The sequence below is a fragment of the Triturus cristatus genome, chromosome 3_1, assembly GCF_964204655.1.
Source record: "Triturus cristatus chromosome 3_1, aTriCri1.1, whole genome shotgun sequence".
NCBI lineage: Eukaryota > Metazoa > Chordata > Amphibia > Caudata > Salamandridae > Triturus > Triturus cristatus.
In genome coordinates, this window is record NC_140583.1 from 976,718,347 (window position 1) to 976,736,214 (window position 17,868).

The 17,868-nt window shown below is 46.2% G+C and overlaps 1 protein-coding gene across 24 annotated transcripts in view; it reads right to left on the minus strand.

Annotated features, from left to right (window-relative positions):
• Positions 1-256: 256 nt before the first annotated feature.
• PUM1 (pumilio RNA binding family member 1) overlaps positions 257-17,868 on the minus strand; it is an 897,051-nt gene continuing 879,439 nt past the window's right edge. For all 24 annotated transcript variants that reach the window (XM_085645644.1, XM_085645641.1, XM_085645638.1 and 21 more), the window contains one exon: positions 257-2,014. In XM_085645644.1, coding sequence (XP_085501770.1) covers positions 1,883-2,014 — 132 coding nt within the window. In that variant the 3' untranslated portion in view covers positions 257-1,882. The remainder of the gene's footprint in view (positions 2,015-17,868) is intronic.

A 17,868-nucleotide genomic window follows, 5' to 3' on the forward strand; every position in this document is an offset into this window, starting at 1 on the left:
TATTCCTACCATCACTCCTTACGCTTTCTTCTGTTATTGTTGCTAGCATGCAAAATTGCTTTGACTGCCAGCCACCACAGCAGCTTTGACCAAACTATGATATTTTATGTTAAATTCAGTGATCCAGAGCAATGACCATGAAATCTATAAAATACAGATTGAAATGGAACTGAATCATCAAAATCACAACTTTGCAAGTCTAAGGATACAAAAATTCAGTTCGACATTAAAACGAATATGCACCAAAACCCAAATGCCAGATTCCAAATTCTGTATTTTTCAAAATAAAGATCACACATTGTTTAGAGACCATCTACACAAGAGTTACCAAAAATAGTTGCCTAGGCATAAGCATACACAGGTTTGTTAATTATACACATATGGTTACAAGTGTGCTTGCAAAAAAGTTCATGGGAAATATACACAAGGCTCTGTAAATGTACACCGTGTAGTGTTACACTTCTATATTCAAACAAAGAAAATTGACAGTATGTTACATTCACTTACAAGTAGACAAAATGCAAAATACAATTTATCTTCTGTACAAAATAGAGGAAAGACTTCATTGGATATGGGCTAGGCAGGGAATCGCTGATTGAAAGGGCAAGAGAAGGGATTTGTACTCCTGCACTTTTTTTTTTTTTTACAGTCACAAAAAAGCAAAAACAACTTTTTTCCTTTTAAGATTTAAAAAACACTATTTTGAAATGTGTCCTTTGCAGAACATTTAGAAATGATTGCTACGCAGTTGACTAGGTGACGAATAAAACCAAGATCTTTCCTTTTTAAACATTAACTAGGTCTGTATAAAGAGAAAAAAAACATTTCCCTCCAAAGTTATCGTAAAGTTTTGGTTGAAATTACAATTTACAATATACAACACTATATGTTACGACCATAAAAGGTGTGAATATACACTGAAATGCACAGGTTTTGCTAATTTTTTCTTACCAAAAAACAGGTTTATGTTGATTCAACTTTTCCACATTTACATTACAGAGGTTTACAAATGTACAATTGTACAATCAAAAGTATGTTTCACTACTAGGGTACATTATAGATACAGATTAACAACAAAACAAGAAAATACTACAAATTTTTTTATATATATATGCAAAGTCTACACCAAGTATACACTATATATTTATAGAAGCAAGACCAAGTCAGAGTTGGATTTTCTGGCGTTTTTCCTCCCCCATGCAAACTCAAATTTTGCCTTTCAATGTTAATTGCAACGTATCAAAAACACATTGAAACCCCTTTCATTCTGAAATGCTTGGGAGACTCTTCCTTTCAAAAAGAAAATTGATTGCCAAGCTAAATTCTTTAGCACATTAAATAAATTAAAAAAAAACTTTAACAAGCTCCTTTGTAAAGGACGCCATAACATTTTGAAAGGTCTTGTTTTCTTCATATGTAAAAAACGCCATTCATGGATGATTTTGGTGCCGCTTGCACTCAAATTCAAATATTCCCAAGAGTTTGGAATAAAATTAAAACAAACCCAAATGGAAATCTATTTGCACAATGCGGATTAATTAAAAACAAATGGTTTAAAACAAACTACCCCGAGTGTATCCACATTTACTATACTGATACAATTTAACAAAAAAGTGGCCACACATGTACAAGTGTTTATCTATGTACAAGTCTTCTATACACCAGTGATACTGCAGGGCAATCAGTTAATTTAAAATAAAATTATAATTAGTACATATTATGTAAAATAAAATTAAAGAAATTTACAAATGCCTTTTAAGTTTTACGTTTTGAGCTGAGCAACCAAACAATGTCTTCTAAATGTAAAATGGAATATCATAGGTTGCTGGTAATTTAGGCATGATGCTCCAGGAGTTTGATTTTGCTGCGGAGATGACCGCTCTCAAATGATCCCGTTTGGTGGGCCGCACATCGGTCCCAAATCTACACCGTTCTTCATATAATACTTTTCTAGCTTTGCCAGAATGTGTTTTCCGTAAGTATACTTTCTTAAGGTTGCAATATGAGGCCGGATCTACAGTGGAAAGAAAAATATATATTTAGAGAATTTGTTATAGGAACAGTACCACAAAGGAATGCTGAATGCAGAGAAGATCATTAGTGCAATATGTGTTGTGGTCTTATAACTACATGCCATCATTGCTTATTTAGGATAACTTTGATTATATAACATTTAGATAAACAAATAAAATAATAGGTATATTTGGTTTATTAATGCGTGGAAACCAATTAAATAAGTTACGTACCTCCAGTACGGAAAATGCTACTTACCCAGTATGCATCTGTTCTTGGCATATAGAGCTGTAGAGCCATATGCTTTAGCATAGATCACCATCTGGTGTTGGGTCCGGATGTTTGCACTTTGTTTTTGTTTGAAGTCTTGTAGTCACAAGGTAGGTGACTCCTCCTAGCGGTGCTAGTGCGCATGGGCATCGACTCCATCCTTAGATCGTTTTGCCATGAAGAGTGACGATGGAGTTTGTAAAGTAGTAAAGATGGATGTCTATGTATATTGTATCTAAGTAAGATATCACTGCAACAGATAAAGGTACCCGGGGAGGCGGGTGGGCGCATATGACTCTACAGCTCTATAGCCAAGAACAGATGCATACTGGGTAAGTAGCATTTTCCGTTCGAGGCATATGAGCTGTAGATCATATGCTTTAGCATAGACTATAAAGCAGTTATTTCTGAAGCGGTGGCTAACCTGTAGCTGTTGTAGTGGTTTGAAATAGTGTTCATAAAACTGCCAACAAGCTTGTTGCTTCGCTAACACATCCACACAATAATGTTTTGCGAATGTGTGTGGTGTAGACCATGTTGCAGCTTTGCAGATGTCATCTATGGGTATGTTTCCTAAGAAAGCCATAGAAGCCCCTAGTTTGCATGTAGACTACGCTCTAGGGGGGAATGGTTAATGTGCGTTTAGCATTAATGTAGCATTTTTTAATGCACTTAACTATCCACCTTGCGATGCCCAATTTTGATGAGAGATTGCCTTTAAGTGGAGGAGAAAAAAAAAAAACATGTTGTTTGGTTTTCCTATAAGGTTTTGTTCTATGTAGTATAGTAATGCTCTCTTAACATCTAATGCGTGAAGGGCATGTTCTGCCACTGAGTCTGGTTGAGAGAAGAACACAGGCAGCTCAACAGATTGGTTGATATGAAAGGCAGAGATGACTTTAGGTAAAAATTTGGGGTTAGTCCTAAGAACCACTTTGTTTTGGTGTATTTGCAAAAATGGTTCCTCTATGGGTAGTGCCTGAAGCTCACAGACTCTTCTTAGAAAAGTGATGGCTATAAGGAAGGCTACCTTCCAGGTGAGAAATTGTATTTCACATTTGTGCAATGTAAGGACTATGTTGAGATTCCACACTGTAGAAGGTGGAAGTCTGGGGGGAATGAGTCGTTTAAGTCCTTCCATAAAAGCTTTAAAAAGAGACAAGTGCCGTCTATTTTGCAGATTTGCAGCAAGATGTAAGTGTATGGATGTGTAGGCTAAATTGGAACGTAGTAGGTGTAATAGATCGCAAATTATGTTTTGAATTGAAGCATCTAATGGATTGATGTGATTGTTGTTACAGTAAACAACAAACCTCTTCCACTTTGCTGCGTAGCATGATCTTGTGGTAGGCGGTCTAGCTTCGTTGATAACATTCATACAGTCTGGCGGGAGATTAAGGTAGCCAAACTCTAGGATTTCAGGAGCTAGATTGCAAGGTTGAGTTGATTAAGACATGGTTCGGAGTAACAAACCTGTGGGAAAGGTGTAGTTTTTGGTGGGGAACTACTGATAGCTTCAACAGAGTTGTGAACCAGGGTTGTCGGGCCCATGTGGGAGCAACTAGGATAAGTGTCAGGGTGTGCGGTTTGAGTTTCTGAACCACTAATGGAATGAGTGGGAGAGGTGGAAAAGCATAAGCAAATATCCCTGACCAATTCATCTATAGTGCATTGCCAATGAGTGGGGATGCCTGGACGCAAAGTTTGGGCATTTTGCGTTTAGGTGGGTGGTGAACAGATCCATCTCTGGGAAGCCCCACATTTGTAAGAATGGGAGGAGAACTTGAGGGTGGAGTTCCCATTTGTGGATCTTTAGTCCTTTGTAAATAAAATTTAAGACACCTCTTCAGCTCTAGAGTGTGGAGTGCTCTTTCTGCAGGCGTGGAAGGGTTAGGGAAGAAAGTTCTCAGAATGACTGCTCATTGTGAAGGAACTTTTGGGATGAACTTAGGGTTTGTCCTCAGAATGAACATTTGATCAGTGAAGCGCAAGAAAGGATGGGATATGGTAAAAGCCTGTATTTCACTAACCCTTCTTGTTGAAGTACGTGCTAGAAGCAGAGCGACTTTCCAGGTTAAGTACTTCAATTTTGCCTTGTGAATGGGCTTGAGAGGCTGTTTTAGCAATTAAGATAACGCCACATTAAGTTGCCAATCTGGGGGTGGAGCTCTGATGGGTGTGAAAGTTCTAAACAGTCCTTTCATAAATTGCTTTACGACTCTTGAGGACCATAAAGGTGGAGTATGTGGCAATCTCCTGTATCTTGATATAGCAGCCAGAAGAACTCTGTGTGTGCAAGACCAGACTTTGCTAAAGAAAGCAAATAAGGTAGGACTACTTCTGGAGCAGAGAGAAAGGGATGTACTTCATTGCGTTTGCACCATAAACAAAAACGCTTCCACTTAAGTCTGTAAGTCTTATTGGTGCAGTCAGCCCTAGACTTGCCAAAAATGTCTTTGTAGTCTTGCGCAATGTTGACATTTTTAAATTCAAAGAATTCAGGAGCCAAGCATGCAGTTGCAGAGAAGCTGGCTCAGGGTGACACACTTGGCCTTTATTCTTGGTCAACAGTGTTGGCCATAGGCGGATGGGCTGAGCTTCCGACAGAAGGAGGAGTTCCGTGTACCAGTGTTGTCTGGGCCACCTGGGGGCTATCGGCAGAAGTGTTCCCATTTCATCTTCGTGAGGATCCTGGGCATCAGAGGAATGGGGGGGGGGGAAAGCATATGCATAGATCTCTGACCAGCGCATCAAAAGAGCATTGCCTTGTGAGTTTGGGAGAGGGAATCTGCTTGCGTAGAATCGGCATTTGGAGTTGATTTGGGTCGCAAACAGGTCCAGTGCTGGTTTTCCCCGAGATTGCAAATACCTTTTTCAGCTGCTCTTGCTCCAGCTCCCATTCGTGGCAGCTGTCATTCGTTCTGCTCAGAGCATCCGATAAGGTATTCCTGAGGCCCAGGACATGTTCCGCAGTCAAGGAAATTCGGTGGAGCGTCAGCCAGTTCCACAACTGCTGTGCATCCTGTGACAGAGTCAGAGATTTTGTGCCTCCTTGTTTGTTGATATAAAACATACCTGTGGTGTTGTCCGTCCGGATCAACACCGACGACCCCTGTATTCAAGGAAGGAAAGCCTGAAGAGCTGGGAAAATGGCTTTTAATTCCAATCTGTTTATATGCATCTGCCGCTGAGCCAAGGACCACTTCCCTTGCACTTGCAGGTCCTGTAAGTGTCCTCCCCAGCCTTCCATAGAAGCATCTGTTACTATGTAATCTGGGATGACTGGAAGAAAAGACTGGCCTTGGGACAGATGTGATTTCTGAGTCCACCACCGTAGAGCCTCTTTCATCTGAGGAGTGACGTTGATCATGTCGAATGAACCTATGGTTTGAATCCATTGACATTGCAGTTCCTCTTGAAGAGGCCCATGTGCAATCGAGTCAGCGGCACAAGATCTATTGCCGAAGAAAGCATTCCCAGTAGAGACTTGTACACACTCACAGAAATGCACTTTTTTCTGGACAGTTTGAGTGCTAATGTCTGTAACCTTTGTTGTCTTTCCTGGGAAAGAAAAGCTTTGTTCTGAGTAGTGTCCAACCTGGCACCGAGAAAGTCATCATCCGGTTTGGTAGGAGCGAAGATTTCTGGCAATTGACAGAGACCAAATTTGTGAAAAAGAGTTAGGCAATCTTTTGTTGCATTTTCCACTAGGCGAGAAGATGGTGCCTTTAGCAGCCAGTCGTCGAGGTAAGGGAATACCTGATGACCTCTGCTTCGCAAGGCTGCTGCCACAGGAGTTAAATTTAAAAAAAAAAAAAATTGTGAAAGTCCGTGGAGCCGATTTGAGGCCAAATGGAAGGACTTGGAATCGATAGTGGGTACCAGCCACTGTGAATCGCAGGAATTTCCTGTGCTTCGGATGAATAGGGACATGAAAGTATGCATCCTCGAGATCCAATGACGCCATGAAATATCCACTGTTGAGGTGTCGTAGGATGTCTGAAAGTGTGACCATCCTGAATGTTTGACTCGAGGAATTTGTTCAATTTTCTGAGGTCTAGGATAGGCCTCCACTCTCCTGACTTTTTGCGAATGAGAAAGAAGCAGGGTTAGAAGCCTTTCCTTCTCTGGGAAAAAGGGACCTTTTCTATTGCCCATTTTTTGAAGCATGATCCTTGCTTCTTTTATGAGTAAGTGAAGGCGAGGGGGGTGCGATTCCCTGGGAGGGGTATTGGGAGGTATTTGAGTGAACTCCAAAGTGTGGCAATAAGAGATGAGATCCAGGACCCACTTGTCTGAGGTGATGTCCCGCCACTGGTTGATATGTTCGTAGATTTTCGCACCATTCAGGGGGAAAGGAAAAGCAGCTGGTACCCTGCTGCAATCACCGCTTGCGGCCGGAGTCACAGCCCTGAGATCCTGGCTTTCGTCTGGAGGCTTGCCTAGAGAAACCAGCTGCAGTCGCTTGGCGGTAGGATTGCTGCTGATATCCCCATCGATATTGCGGCTGGTAGGTCTAGTAGGACTGGTCCCCTTATAATTTGAGAAACCTCTACCTCGAGCTCCCTGAAAGGGCACCTTGCGGTACTGAAGGGTTCCAAGCGCCTTAGCAGCATCAGTATCTTTTTTAATGGCGGTAAGCTCCTCATCAATATGGCTGCCAAATAGGCTGTCGCCATCATAGGCCATAGCCAAGATTTTGGTCTTAACTTCTGGGTGGAAATTCATTGCTTTTAACCTCCCTTGTCGCCTTAAAACTGCAGCACTAGCTAACTGCCAGAAACCAGTTGTAGCAATGTCCATAGCAACGTCAATTATTTCTGACGCTGCTCTCTCGCCTTCTGTGAGAATTTTAAGAAAAACTCCTCTTTACTATCTTCCGGAATTACATCCTTCATCGTACCCATATCGGACCACATTTGCCTATCAGAACGGGCTAAAATGGCCAAAGCATTAGCAGCTCTTAGACTGCTGCCATTGATGAAAATCTCTTTCCGATTGAATCAAGGCGCCGACCCTCCTTGTCTGGTGGAGAAATGACAGGCGTAGACAGATTTTTTGATCGTCTCTGGGCTGCCTGAGAGATCACAGAGTCAGGCTTGGGGTGACTTGTTAGACACGCAGGAGAACCCTCAGGGGCTCTATATGTTTTGTCCAACCTTGGTAGCACAGGAGCCACTGAAGCTGGCACCTTCATGACCTTGATTCCTTCCTGCCAAATATGATCAATGATGGGTATTGATCTGACAGACTTTTTTGTTTGGTCTTTAAAACCATAGAGGAAACACTCCAATTCATGCACAATTGTTGGAAGATGAAATCTGTTAGCGGTTCTGTCCATAAAATTATGGAATCCTCTGATATCCCCCGGAGGCGAGTCTGAAGGATGAAGAGGCAGCGGGGATGGCGTTGGTGCTATGTTGTCATCCCACTCATCCGTGGGTGGAGGAGGGTCTGGTATCGCTCCTTCCTGCTCATCCTCAGATGTAGTAGTCTTCTATGGGAGGAAGAGGAGTCATGGAACATGGTGCCAACCCAGGAGTGGCAGGAAATGGAGGTAGCGGTGTTTGAGGAGCTACCTGCAGAGGAATCCTTTTATAATCTGCCAACATATTTTGAAGGTCTAGAATTAATGCCGAAGGAAATTGTGCCGGCTGCTACCTAGGCTGTTCAAAATATTTGTATTGCTGATACTGAGCAGGAGGGGCCGGATAATGCTGTTAATACTGCTCTTCATCATCATCATCAATCATCATCCTCCTCCTCCTCTTGATACTTAACGTTCAGCTCAGGAGGACTACGTGCTGCTCGAAACTGGCCTTCGTACTTATCTGAATCCTCTACGTCCAAAAGATGGCTGGGAGGTAGCGGAGAAATCTTTGGTGTCCTGAATTGACTTTGCGTAGATTGTTGGAACGGGGTTGACTGACCTGCATAAAAAACTGGATTTTTTGCGGTTGGGGCCATCAGAGACGGAGAAATTCTCGTCGTCGACAGTAAACCAGTGATAGTCGACGGTATTGCCACAGCAAGTGGGATTGACATCAATGGAACAGTTTCAGTTGACGACTGTCTGTGACTGGGGGGTAAGCGTGCAGTAGCCGTGCTCTCCTTAATTGCTCTAAAGCAGATTCATACTTTCTAGCTGTTTCCAAACCGGTGAGTCCTGTCAAAGATCATGCCCATAAGGCACGACTGAACACCTGAGAACCCAGCTGATTGCAGTAATGCATGGCAGCAAATGGCACCAATAACTCGACCAATGGAATCGGTGGTGTCCAAGCAACAACAAATTATAAACTTGCCCACATTACAGCTGTCTTGGATAGCCTGGGCAAGGACAGGTCGGATTTTCAGGAACACCAGGGAGGACATGGGCCACCAAGCCCAAAAAGGATGTGGGAATAGTGACCCAGGAAGCAGCTGGAATTTTCTGAACAGAAAGCCAGGCTGTTTGAAGAATAAACTTTGTTTCCAAATGTCTTGACCTGTTTTTTCTCCCTATCCGGGGTGGGGGTTGGGTAGGGGTGAGGGGCGGGTGGGGGAGTAGTCAGAAAAGTGTTGAGTTTAAATCAGCTCGTGGATGCCTGCACTACTAAACCTTCGGGGGAAAGTTGCTGAAAAAGGAACACAAAGTGAGCAGGGTGACCGAGTCTCGCTACCTGTCTGTTGACTGAAGACCAGGGCAAGGTTTGGCCCAAGCTCCAAGTGCCTCATTAAATCGTAAAACAGGTTCAGAGGATGTCTACTCAAGTGGGAAGGATTCCATCAATACACAAGTCTTGACCTCGAAGGTGGGGAGCTGTAGGTCAAGTACTACGGCCGCCCTACACATTACCATGGCATAGGAAGCGGATTCATTGATGGCTTGCCTGGGAGGGCAAGAGAAGAACCCTTTCAGGGAAGGTATCAAGACCACTAGCCTCCTGAAAGTCATACCAATTACCGTTTTGGTATGGCTGTGCAAACACATCACCCGCGTCAATCACTGTTTGAGCCTGTGGAAAAAAGGGACTGTAGGGTGAGTGTTCTACCTTGTGGTGGCGGTAGGTCAAGTGCCGGAAGCAGAACCTCAATAGAGGTCATGAGCAGAAGTGGCTAGACCGGCACAGTCACAGTACTTTGATGCTGGTGCCGAATCCCTTTATGCTGGACATTGAGATACTCAAAGTAACCGGGACCAGCATGGACCATAGTGCTGGAGGTGGGATTGGAGACGGAGGTGGTGTGATGGGCTCAGAAGGACCTACTGATGCCAAGGGCGAACCCGCAGGCTCTGCGCCAGATTGAATATGCTACTTACCAGTATGCATCTGTTCTTGGCATGTAGGGCTACTGACATTCATATCTGTGCATAGATCGCCGCCTAGTGTTGGGTCCGGATGATTGCACATTGTTGTCCTGGAAGAGTCTTCAAAGTATCACGAGATAAGTGACTCCTCCCCTGGACCACAGTGCGCATGGGCATCCTCTCCATCCTTAGATTGTTTTTCGCCATTGTGGCAGTGATGGAGTAGATACAGTAAGTGATGACCATGCTATACAGTAATTCTGAGTACTGCAGCCACTACAGGCGCCGGGGAGGAGGGTGGGCGATATGAATGTCAGCAGCCCTACATGCCAAGAACAGATGCATACTGGTAAGTAGCATATTCAGTTCGAGGCATGTGGGCTGCTGAATTCATATCTGTGCATAGAATATATAGCAGTACCTCCATTAGCGGCGGCTACCCGTGCCAGCTGCAGCAGTCTGAAAAAGAGTTTTGAGAACAGCCTGTCCTACAGCTGCCTGCTGTTTTGAGTGTACATCTACACAATAGTGTTTGGTAAATGTATGTATAGTGGACCATGTGGCTGCTCTACATATTTCCTGTAAAGGAATGTTTCCTAGGAAAGCCATGGACGCCCCTAACTTTCGTGTTGAGTGGGCTCGTGGGTGAATCGTTAATGTGCGTTTAGCTTTTTGATAGCAAATTTGAATACATTTAACGATCCATCTGGCTATACCTGCTTTGGAAATTGCGTTGCCCTTGTGTTGTGGAGAAAAGGCAACGAAAAGTTGTTTTGTTTTCCTAAAGTCCTTAGTTCTGTCTATATAGTACATGAGGGCCCTCTTTACATCTAGTGTATGGAGCATTCTCTCTGCGACATTTTGTGGATTTTGAAAGATAACAGGCAGTTCAATAGTTTGATTCATGTGGAACTGCGATATCACTTTGGGCATGAATTTGGGGTTGGTACGTAGTACAACCCTGTTTGCGTGAATCTGTATGAATGGCTCTTGAATGGTTAGTGCCTGGAGTTCACTAACTCTTCTTAACAAAGTGATTGCCACTAGGAAGGCTACTTTCCAGGTGAGGAATTGAATCTCACACATGAATGGAGTGGTTCAAAGGGTGGACCCATTAATCTGGTGAGGACCAAATTGAGGTTCCACACCGGTGCCGGTGGGTGTCTTGGGGGGATTACTCGTTTGAGTCCCTCCAAGAAGGCTTTGATGGCAGGCACTCTGAATAAAGAGAGGTGCTGCCTGTTTTGGAGATAGGCTGCTATCGCGGTTAAATGGATACGTATTGAGTTGTATGCCAGATTGCATCGGTATAGGTGTAGGAGGTAACAGATGATGTTTTGAATGGATGCGTCCATCGGGTTAATGTCATTGTTGTTGCAGTAAATGACAAACCTCTTACATTTAGCCGCATAGCAAGCTCTGGTAGTGGGTCTCCTGGCCTCCTTGATGATCTCCATACAGTCAGGTGGCAGGTTTAGGTAGCCAAACTCTAAGACTTCAGGAGCCAGATTGCCAGGTTCAGCTGTTGCGGATCTGGGTGCTGAATTTCGCAAAGGTTCTGCGTTAAAAGTGCGGGTTTGATCCGCAGCCTTTGATGCGGCACCACGGAAAGTTCTAGAAAGGTGGTGTACCATGGTTGGCGCGCCCATGTGGGAGCAACTAGGATGAGTGTCAGTGAGTGTTGTCGCAGTTTGCGTGCCACCAGCGGTATTAATGGCGCTGGGGGAAAAGCGTATGCAAATCTGCCGGACCAGTTCATCCATATCGCATTGCCCTGTGACTGTGGATGTGGGAACCTGGCGGCAAAGCTTTGGCATTTTGCGTTTGTTTGTGGCGAATAGGTCTATCTCTGGATGACCCCACTGTTGGAAGTACGGTTGGAGAACTGACGGATGTAGCTCCCACTCGTGCATTTGGTGGCTGTGTCTGCTGAGCAGATCCGCCATCTGGTTGTCCTTGCCGGGGAGGTGTTCCGCCATGAGGAATATGTTCCTCTGAATGGCCCACTTCCACATACTCTGAGCCAGATGAGACAACTGTGCAGAGTGTGTTCCTCCCTGCTTCTGTATGTAGTACATGGCAGTCATGTCCGTCCGGATCAACACGACTTTGTTGCACAAGTGTACTTTGAATGCCTTCATGGCTAGGAAGATTGCCATCAGTTCCAGAACGTTGATGTGCATCTTCTTTTGTTGCGTTGTCCATAGTCCCTGCACTGTGTAAGTGAGTACATGAGCTCCCCAACCCTGGAGAGAGGCGTCCGTTGTCAGTATTATTTGTGGAACAGGCTCTTGGAACGGTCGGCCCTTGCAAAGGTTTTGTGGATTCCACTAATGCAGAGAGTTGTATGCCCGACTGCTCACCAACACTAGGTCTTTTAATTGCCCGTGAGCCTGATTCCATTGACGTGCCAAACACTCCTGAAGCGGGCGCATATGTAGTCTCACGTGCGGGACTATGAAAATGCAGGAGGCCATCATGCCTATCAACTGCATGAACACTCGCGCAGGAAGGGAGTGATGAGGTTTGAACTTTGAGATCAGCAGTTGCATGCTGTTGATCCTCACTAAATTTGGCTGAGCTGTGGCTGCCGAGTGTTTATGGTCGCGCCCAGGTACTGTCGTACGTGTGCGGGTTGGAGATGTGATTTTGGGTAATTTAGTGAGAATCCCAGACTGTGAAGAAGGTGAATGGTGAGGGACATGTGGCTGGCACATTGCTGGACCGACTTTGCCTGAACAAGCCAGTCGTCCAGGTAAGGGAAGACGTGGATGTGTTGTCTCCGTAGATGTGCAGCCACTGTTGCTTGGCACTTGGTAAAGACCCTGGATGCTGTTGTTACTCCGAAGGGGAGAACTTTGAACTGATAGCGATGTCCCTGAATAGTGAACCTGAGATATTTCCTGTGTGATGGGTGTATGGGTATGTGGAAATACGCATCTTTTAGGTCCAGTGTGGCTAGGAAGTCTCCCTGACTGTGTAGCGGGAGAACCTGCTGTATGGTGAGCATATGGAAATGCTCTGAGAGAATGTATTGGTTGAGGGGTCTCAGGTCTTGTATAGGTCTGAGCGACCCGTCCTTTTTTGGGATTAAGAAGTACAGAGAGTACACCCCTGTCCCCTGCTGGTTGACGGGCACGACCTCTATTGCACCTTTTTGCAGCATACTTAGCACTTCCTGCTGCAATAACGCCAAGTGCTCTACGGACATAGGACGGTGCTTTGGCGGTATGTTGGGTGGAGTGGAGGTTAATTCGAGACAGTAACCGTGCTGGATAATGTCCCTGACCCACCTGTCTGTGGTGATGGTTTTCCACGCTGACAGGAACCGTTGGAGTCTCACCCCGACAGGTGATATGTGGTCGGGGGGAAGGGAGAGGGCGTCACTGTTTGTTTTTGGGGGAGGACCTGGTGTTGCCGTAACCACTTCCTCTGCCCTTGGTGCTGGAGCCAGGATATCCACCTCTGTTGGTTTTATCATAGGTACTTTGTGTGCCCCCTTTAGTGTACTGTTGCTGTGACCCCTGACTTCTAGCTGCTTCTCTATTCCCGGGGCGATGAAAGGAGCCACTACGAAACTGCTGCGTCTGCAGAGCCCCCATTGATTTCGCAGTGTCAGTGTCTTTTTTAATTTTCTCGAGGGTAGTGTCAACTTCAGGACCAAATAAATAGTCTGGGTTGACCGGTTGATTTAAGATGTTGTTCTGAATCTCCGGCTTGAAACCTGAGATTCTCAACCATGCATGCCTTCTCAACATGACGCTTGTGTTGATTGCCCTCGCCGCTGTGTCGGCTGCATCCAGTGCGCACTTGATGGATGCATTGGTAAGGAGTTGTCCCTCTCTGATGAGGAGCTCCGCAGCCTCTTTATATTCATCTGGCAAATGTTGGAGTAGTGATTCTAGTGTGTCGTAGTGGGACCTATCATAACGGGCCAGGAGTGCCTGTGTGTTGGCAATGCACCAGATGTTTGCTGCTTGCGCTGCAATCCGTTTGCCTGATGTCTCCAGCACTTTGGACTCCTTGTCTGGGGGAGGAGCATCACCTGTTTGTGAGTGGGCTCTTTTGCGAGCATTAGCAACCACCATGGAGTCCAAAGGTAACGGACACCTAATGTACATAGGGTCTCCGGGTGCAGGCTTGTATTTTTTTTCAATCCTGGGGTTTAGCAGCCGTGCCCTGGTTGTTTCTTTAAAAATGTCTTTTGCAGGTTTGAGAACTCCTTTTAACATGGGCAAAGTTTTGACAGTTCTTTCGGAAGAGGCGAAAGTGTCCACCAAGAAGTCTTCTTCGACAGTGTCAGAACGGAGTTCTACTCCATGGTTGGCAGCAGCCCGTTCTATGAGGGCATTAAAGGCAGCAGTGTCCTCTGTGGGAGATGTCTTTATGGTATAAAGCTGCGTGTCATGGGTATCTGGTGCGGTACCCTGGTCTGTGGGGTCATCCCATGCCTGATCTGGGTCTTGCAGGTGATCATCAGGATCCACATCCCCAGGGTAGGTGGTATCATCCCCTATATAGTCCTCTACTGCGTCTGCCTCTGAAGGCGTAGGAGAAAAGGACGGTGGATCCTGATGGAAGGGTTGAAAGTGTTCATGAAGCACTGGCTCTGACCCCGCCGGCAATTTGTGTTTGAGAGGAATTTTGTAGGAGTCCAATCCCCTCTCTGGCGTGATTTTCCGCTTACGGAGCATCAACCTACCAGTGTTGGTGTCGATAAATTGTGGCTGTGAAGGCTCGAAATCTGTTTGGCCTGTGGATGGGGACTGTGTCTGGCGGACACGGGTCCGAATCTCGAACAGTTTCGGCGCCGTGGTCGGCGGCAACCCAAACGTGATGTTGGTTTGCGCCGAGGGTGCTTTCGAAGCCTTGTGTGTGTCGGGACCAGACGTAGAGCGGAGGGCTGCCCGTTCTCTGATGCCGAGACCTGTTGCACGGTGAACGCAGATGGTTCTTTGGAGCCGGTCGGCACCTTGGAGGTAGGTGTTGAAGCGGCGCCCGACTTCTTTGCAGCCATGGGGTCATCGATCCGAAGGGAGGTATCGACGCTCGTTGGAGTCGATGACTTGGTAGGCGCCGCCGTCTTCGACGCCGACGCAGACGGGGTGGCCACCTTGACTTTGGTGGTTGGGGCCGATGTAGTCAGTGCCAGAGGCCGAGGCGCCTTGTGGGGACCGAGGGCCTTCTTCTTCGGCTCGGCACCCGTATCCGCTGCGGTGAGCTCGGCACCGAAATCCCTTTTTGCGCGGTCGGAGCCGATGACCTTTGCGGGCGTCGAAGGAGTGGAGGGCTTCGAGGCCTTCGAGCCGATCACTTTCGGTTTCGATGGAACTGGTGCGATGGATGGTTTCGGTTTCGCCGAAGGGAATCCAGTCGTCTTTGATAATAATGGCTCTTGCGAAATGTTCGAGGCCGGGCCTGAAGGCGGGGCCGAAGAACCGTGAGATTGATCTTGGGTAAGGCCCGAAGGCGATCCCTCGACCTGAGCCTCATGACGACGTATGTTTTCGGCCTCCGTATCGACGGGTTGGCCTAGCTCCTCGCTGGAGCTATCTTCCTCGGCCCCAAAGGCCTCATTGTAGTCTCCTACCTCTTCGACGACGACTTCTCTCTGAAAGATCACCTCATCGTCGTCTTCCGATCGGGAGTCGTGTTCGGAAGCGGGGCTGGAGCCTACGTCTTCCACGCTCTCGGCGTCCTCGTCTTCGGTGCTAAAGATGTTGGCCGGGGCAGGCGCCGATTGCTGCGCCTCCAATCTCGCCGCCCGTCGATTCCGGAAAGTCTTCTTCGAGCGGAATCGGGCACAGGCCATACATTTCGACTCATCGTGATCCGGTGAGAGACATTTGTTGCATACCGGGTGGACGTCGATGTATGGGTATTTCGCGTGGCATAAAGGACACCGTTTGAATGGAGTCCTCGATTCCATCGTCGATCGAAGTTCGATGTTCGGACCAAGCGGATCCGAAAAGCTGGAAGAAGGTGCTAAAGCACTAAAGAAAGTAGTCTATACCGAACGGGAACAGTACCGACGATAACTAAAGGCCTTTTGGCCTTAAACTGAATTTTCCTAACTTGAGCTAAGATAAGCACATCCGAACCCAATGGCGGAAAAAAACAATCTAAGGATGGAGAGGATGCCCATGCGCACTGTGGTCCAGGGGAGGAGTCACCTATCTCGTGATACTTCGAAGACTCTTCCAGGACAACAATGTGCAATCATCCGGACCCAACACTAGGCGGCGATCTATGCACAGATATGAATTCAGCAGCCCACATGCCTCGAACAGGACTCTCAGCTCAAACAGCCAGTCATGTTGATCTCTTCGATCTAATGTGGAGAGGCAGACTTCCCTGGAAATTCAGGTCATGCCAGAACCAGTTGCGGGATCGACTCAGAGGTTGTGCGACTCTGGGAGAGAAATCTAGAGCCATGGCAGCCCCCCCCAACCTGCTCAGGCCCCCTTCAATTTTTTATGCTTCTTCGACTTACGACTTACCCAAAGATTTAGATCTTGATAAAGACCGGTCTCTGGAACAGCTTTAGAACGGATCTGGGACTAGAACCATGACTTAGACTGGTCTTGATACAGTCTTCTAGTGCTTGGTGTTGGAAAACTTTGCCTCAGGGTCTCGGATTGTCTTTAGGTTAATCAACGTGCAGTCAGTGCAGACCTTAGACCCATGACTACTCCAGGCACGCCTGATAAGGATCTGTCACAGACATTGTTTGTGACAGTCCCTACAGGGTTTAAAATCTGTAGTTTTGGGGGGTGAGAGCCCTGGCACACAAACATTTTGACCAGAAATACTGAGATAAGACACAATCGCTCTGGATCAACGTCTGTTGGCACAAAAAGAAAGGAACGGGCGCCAACACACGGGAGTGGCGCGAACATAGGCTCTACACATAATTTTCAGAAAGGAATGGCATCAGTGCAGTGTGGAGGCACAGAGTGCCATCTATTGGTGTACAGAGGTACTGCTGAATAGTTTCTGGATCCAGTCTGGGAATATATAAAAGACGATGAATCTGCAGCTAGAAGTCTCCATCAGAAATTATACCCATAAATCTGTCTCACCTAAAAGGACACATTAACAGAATATCATGGACTACAAGGTTGCAATCAGTTTTTTGTTATCATGCATTGCATTTTAGCAACATATCTCTCCCTCTCTCTCCATTATATAATATATATATATATATATATATATATATATATATATATCTAAGTCTCAAACAAAACCAGATTGGAGGCTCACACTCTGTGCAAGGTGTCATTCATGTCACAAGGTATACTTAACATTCACCATGTGGAACTTGTTTAATCCAGTGATTGAGCTCGCCAGGTTAACAAAACATGGTACAAGTCTGACTATCTTGGTATCAATTAAAACTCACCAACCTGTTTCTGGGCAAGGCAAGGGGAAAGCATAGGACATGCGTTTTGAGAGGGTCATCTTTTCATGAGAAAACAGATCAATTCCTGAACTTAATACATTCGCAGCTGAGCAAATTCTATCAAAACTACAGAGAGAGGTGTGATCCCCGTCTGAAACACCAAACTTGGGGATCGCTCCATTTTGTGGCTATGCTTAGGGGCAGCCAAGAGGGCGGTGGCAGCGTCGTGGAAAAAGGCGGAGCCCTCACTCACTTTCACATTGGCATGCCCGGTTGTGGCGAGCTTTGGCGCATGGCAGACATAATGGCAGATGCCCGTACAGGGTTTGACTACATTCGGAGCCCGTTGGTAGCTTACCTGTTGGCGGGGTTGCTGCTTTTTGCCTGTGGTCCCAGACTGCGTGCGCTGCATCTCTTCCAGACCTAGGAAGCCTTGCCCTGTGCTATTGGCCCTGGGGCCTCTGGGATGCCCGAGCCTTCTATTTCTGGCATCTCTGCCTGCCAGGACCTGCGGTGGGTGGGATGCTGGCCCCGTTGCCACCTTCCCCCTGCCCGGGCCACCTCTGCATGCCCATTGAACCCCTCTGATTCTTAGTGCACATGAACTAGGAGTCACAGGTTTGTTTTGTTTAGTCTGGTTACTTAGTTTTTCTGTTAAATTGTGAACTCGAGTAAATGTGGCGCAGATACATCCAGTACTACGTTGATGGTTCCCTGTACTAACTATACAAGAGGACATTTGTATCTGTGAAAGGGTTAGACCTTGCCTAGTACTTGTGAGAAAGATGTGGTTTACCTTTTGCTAATTATCGCTCTTGGCTTACTGTACTGCTGAATTGAGACTCACAAGTTGTTAACTTTTGAAACTTCAATAAAAGGTTTTTGACAAAAA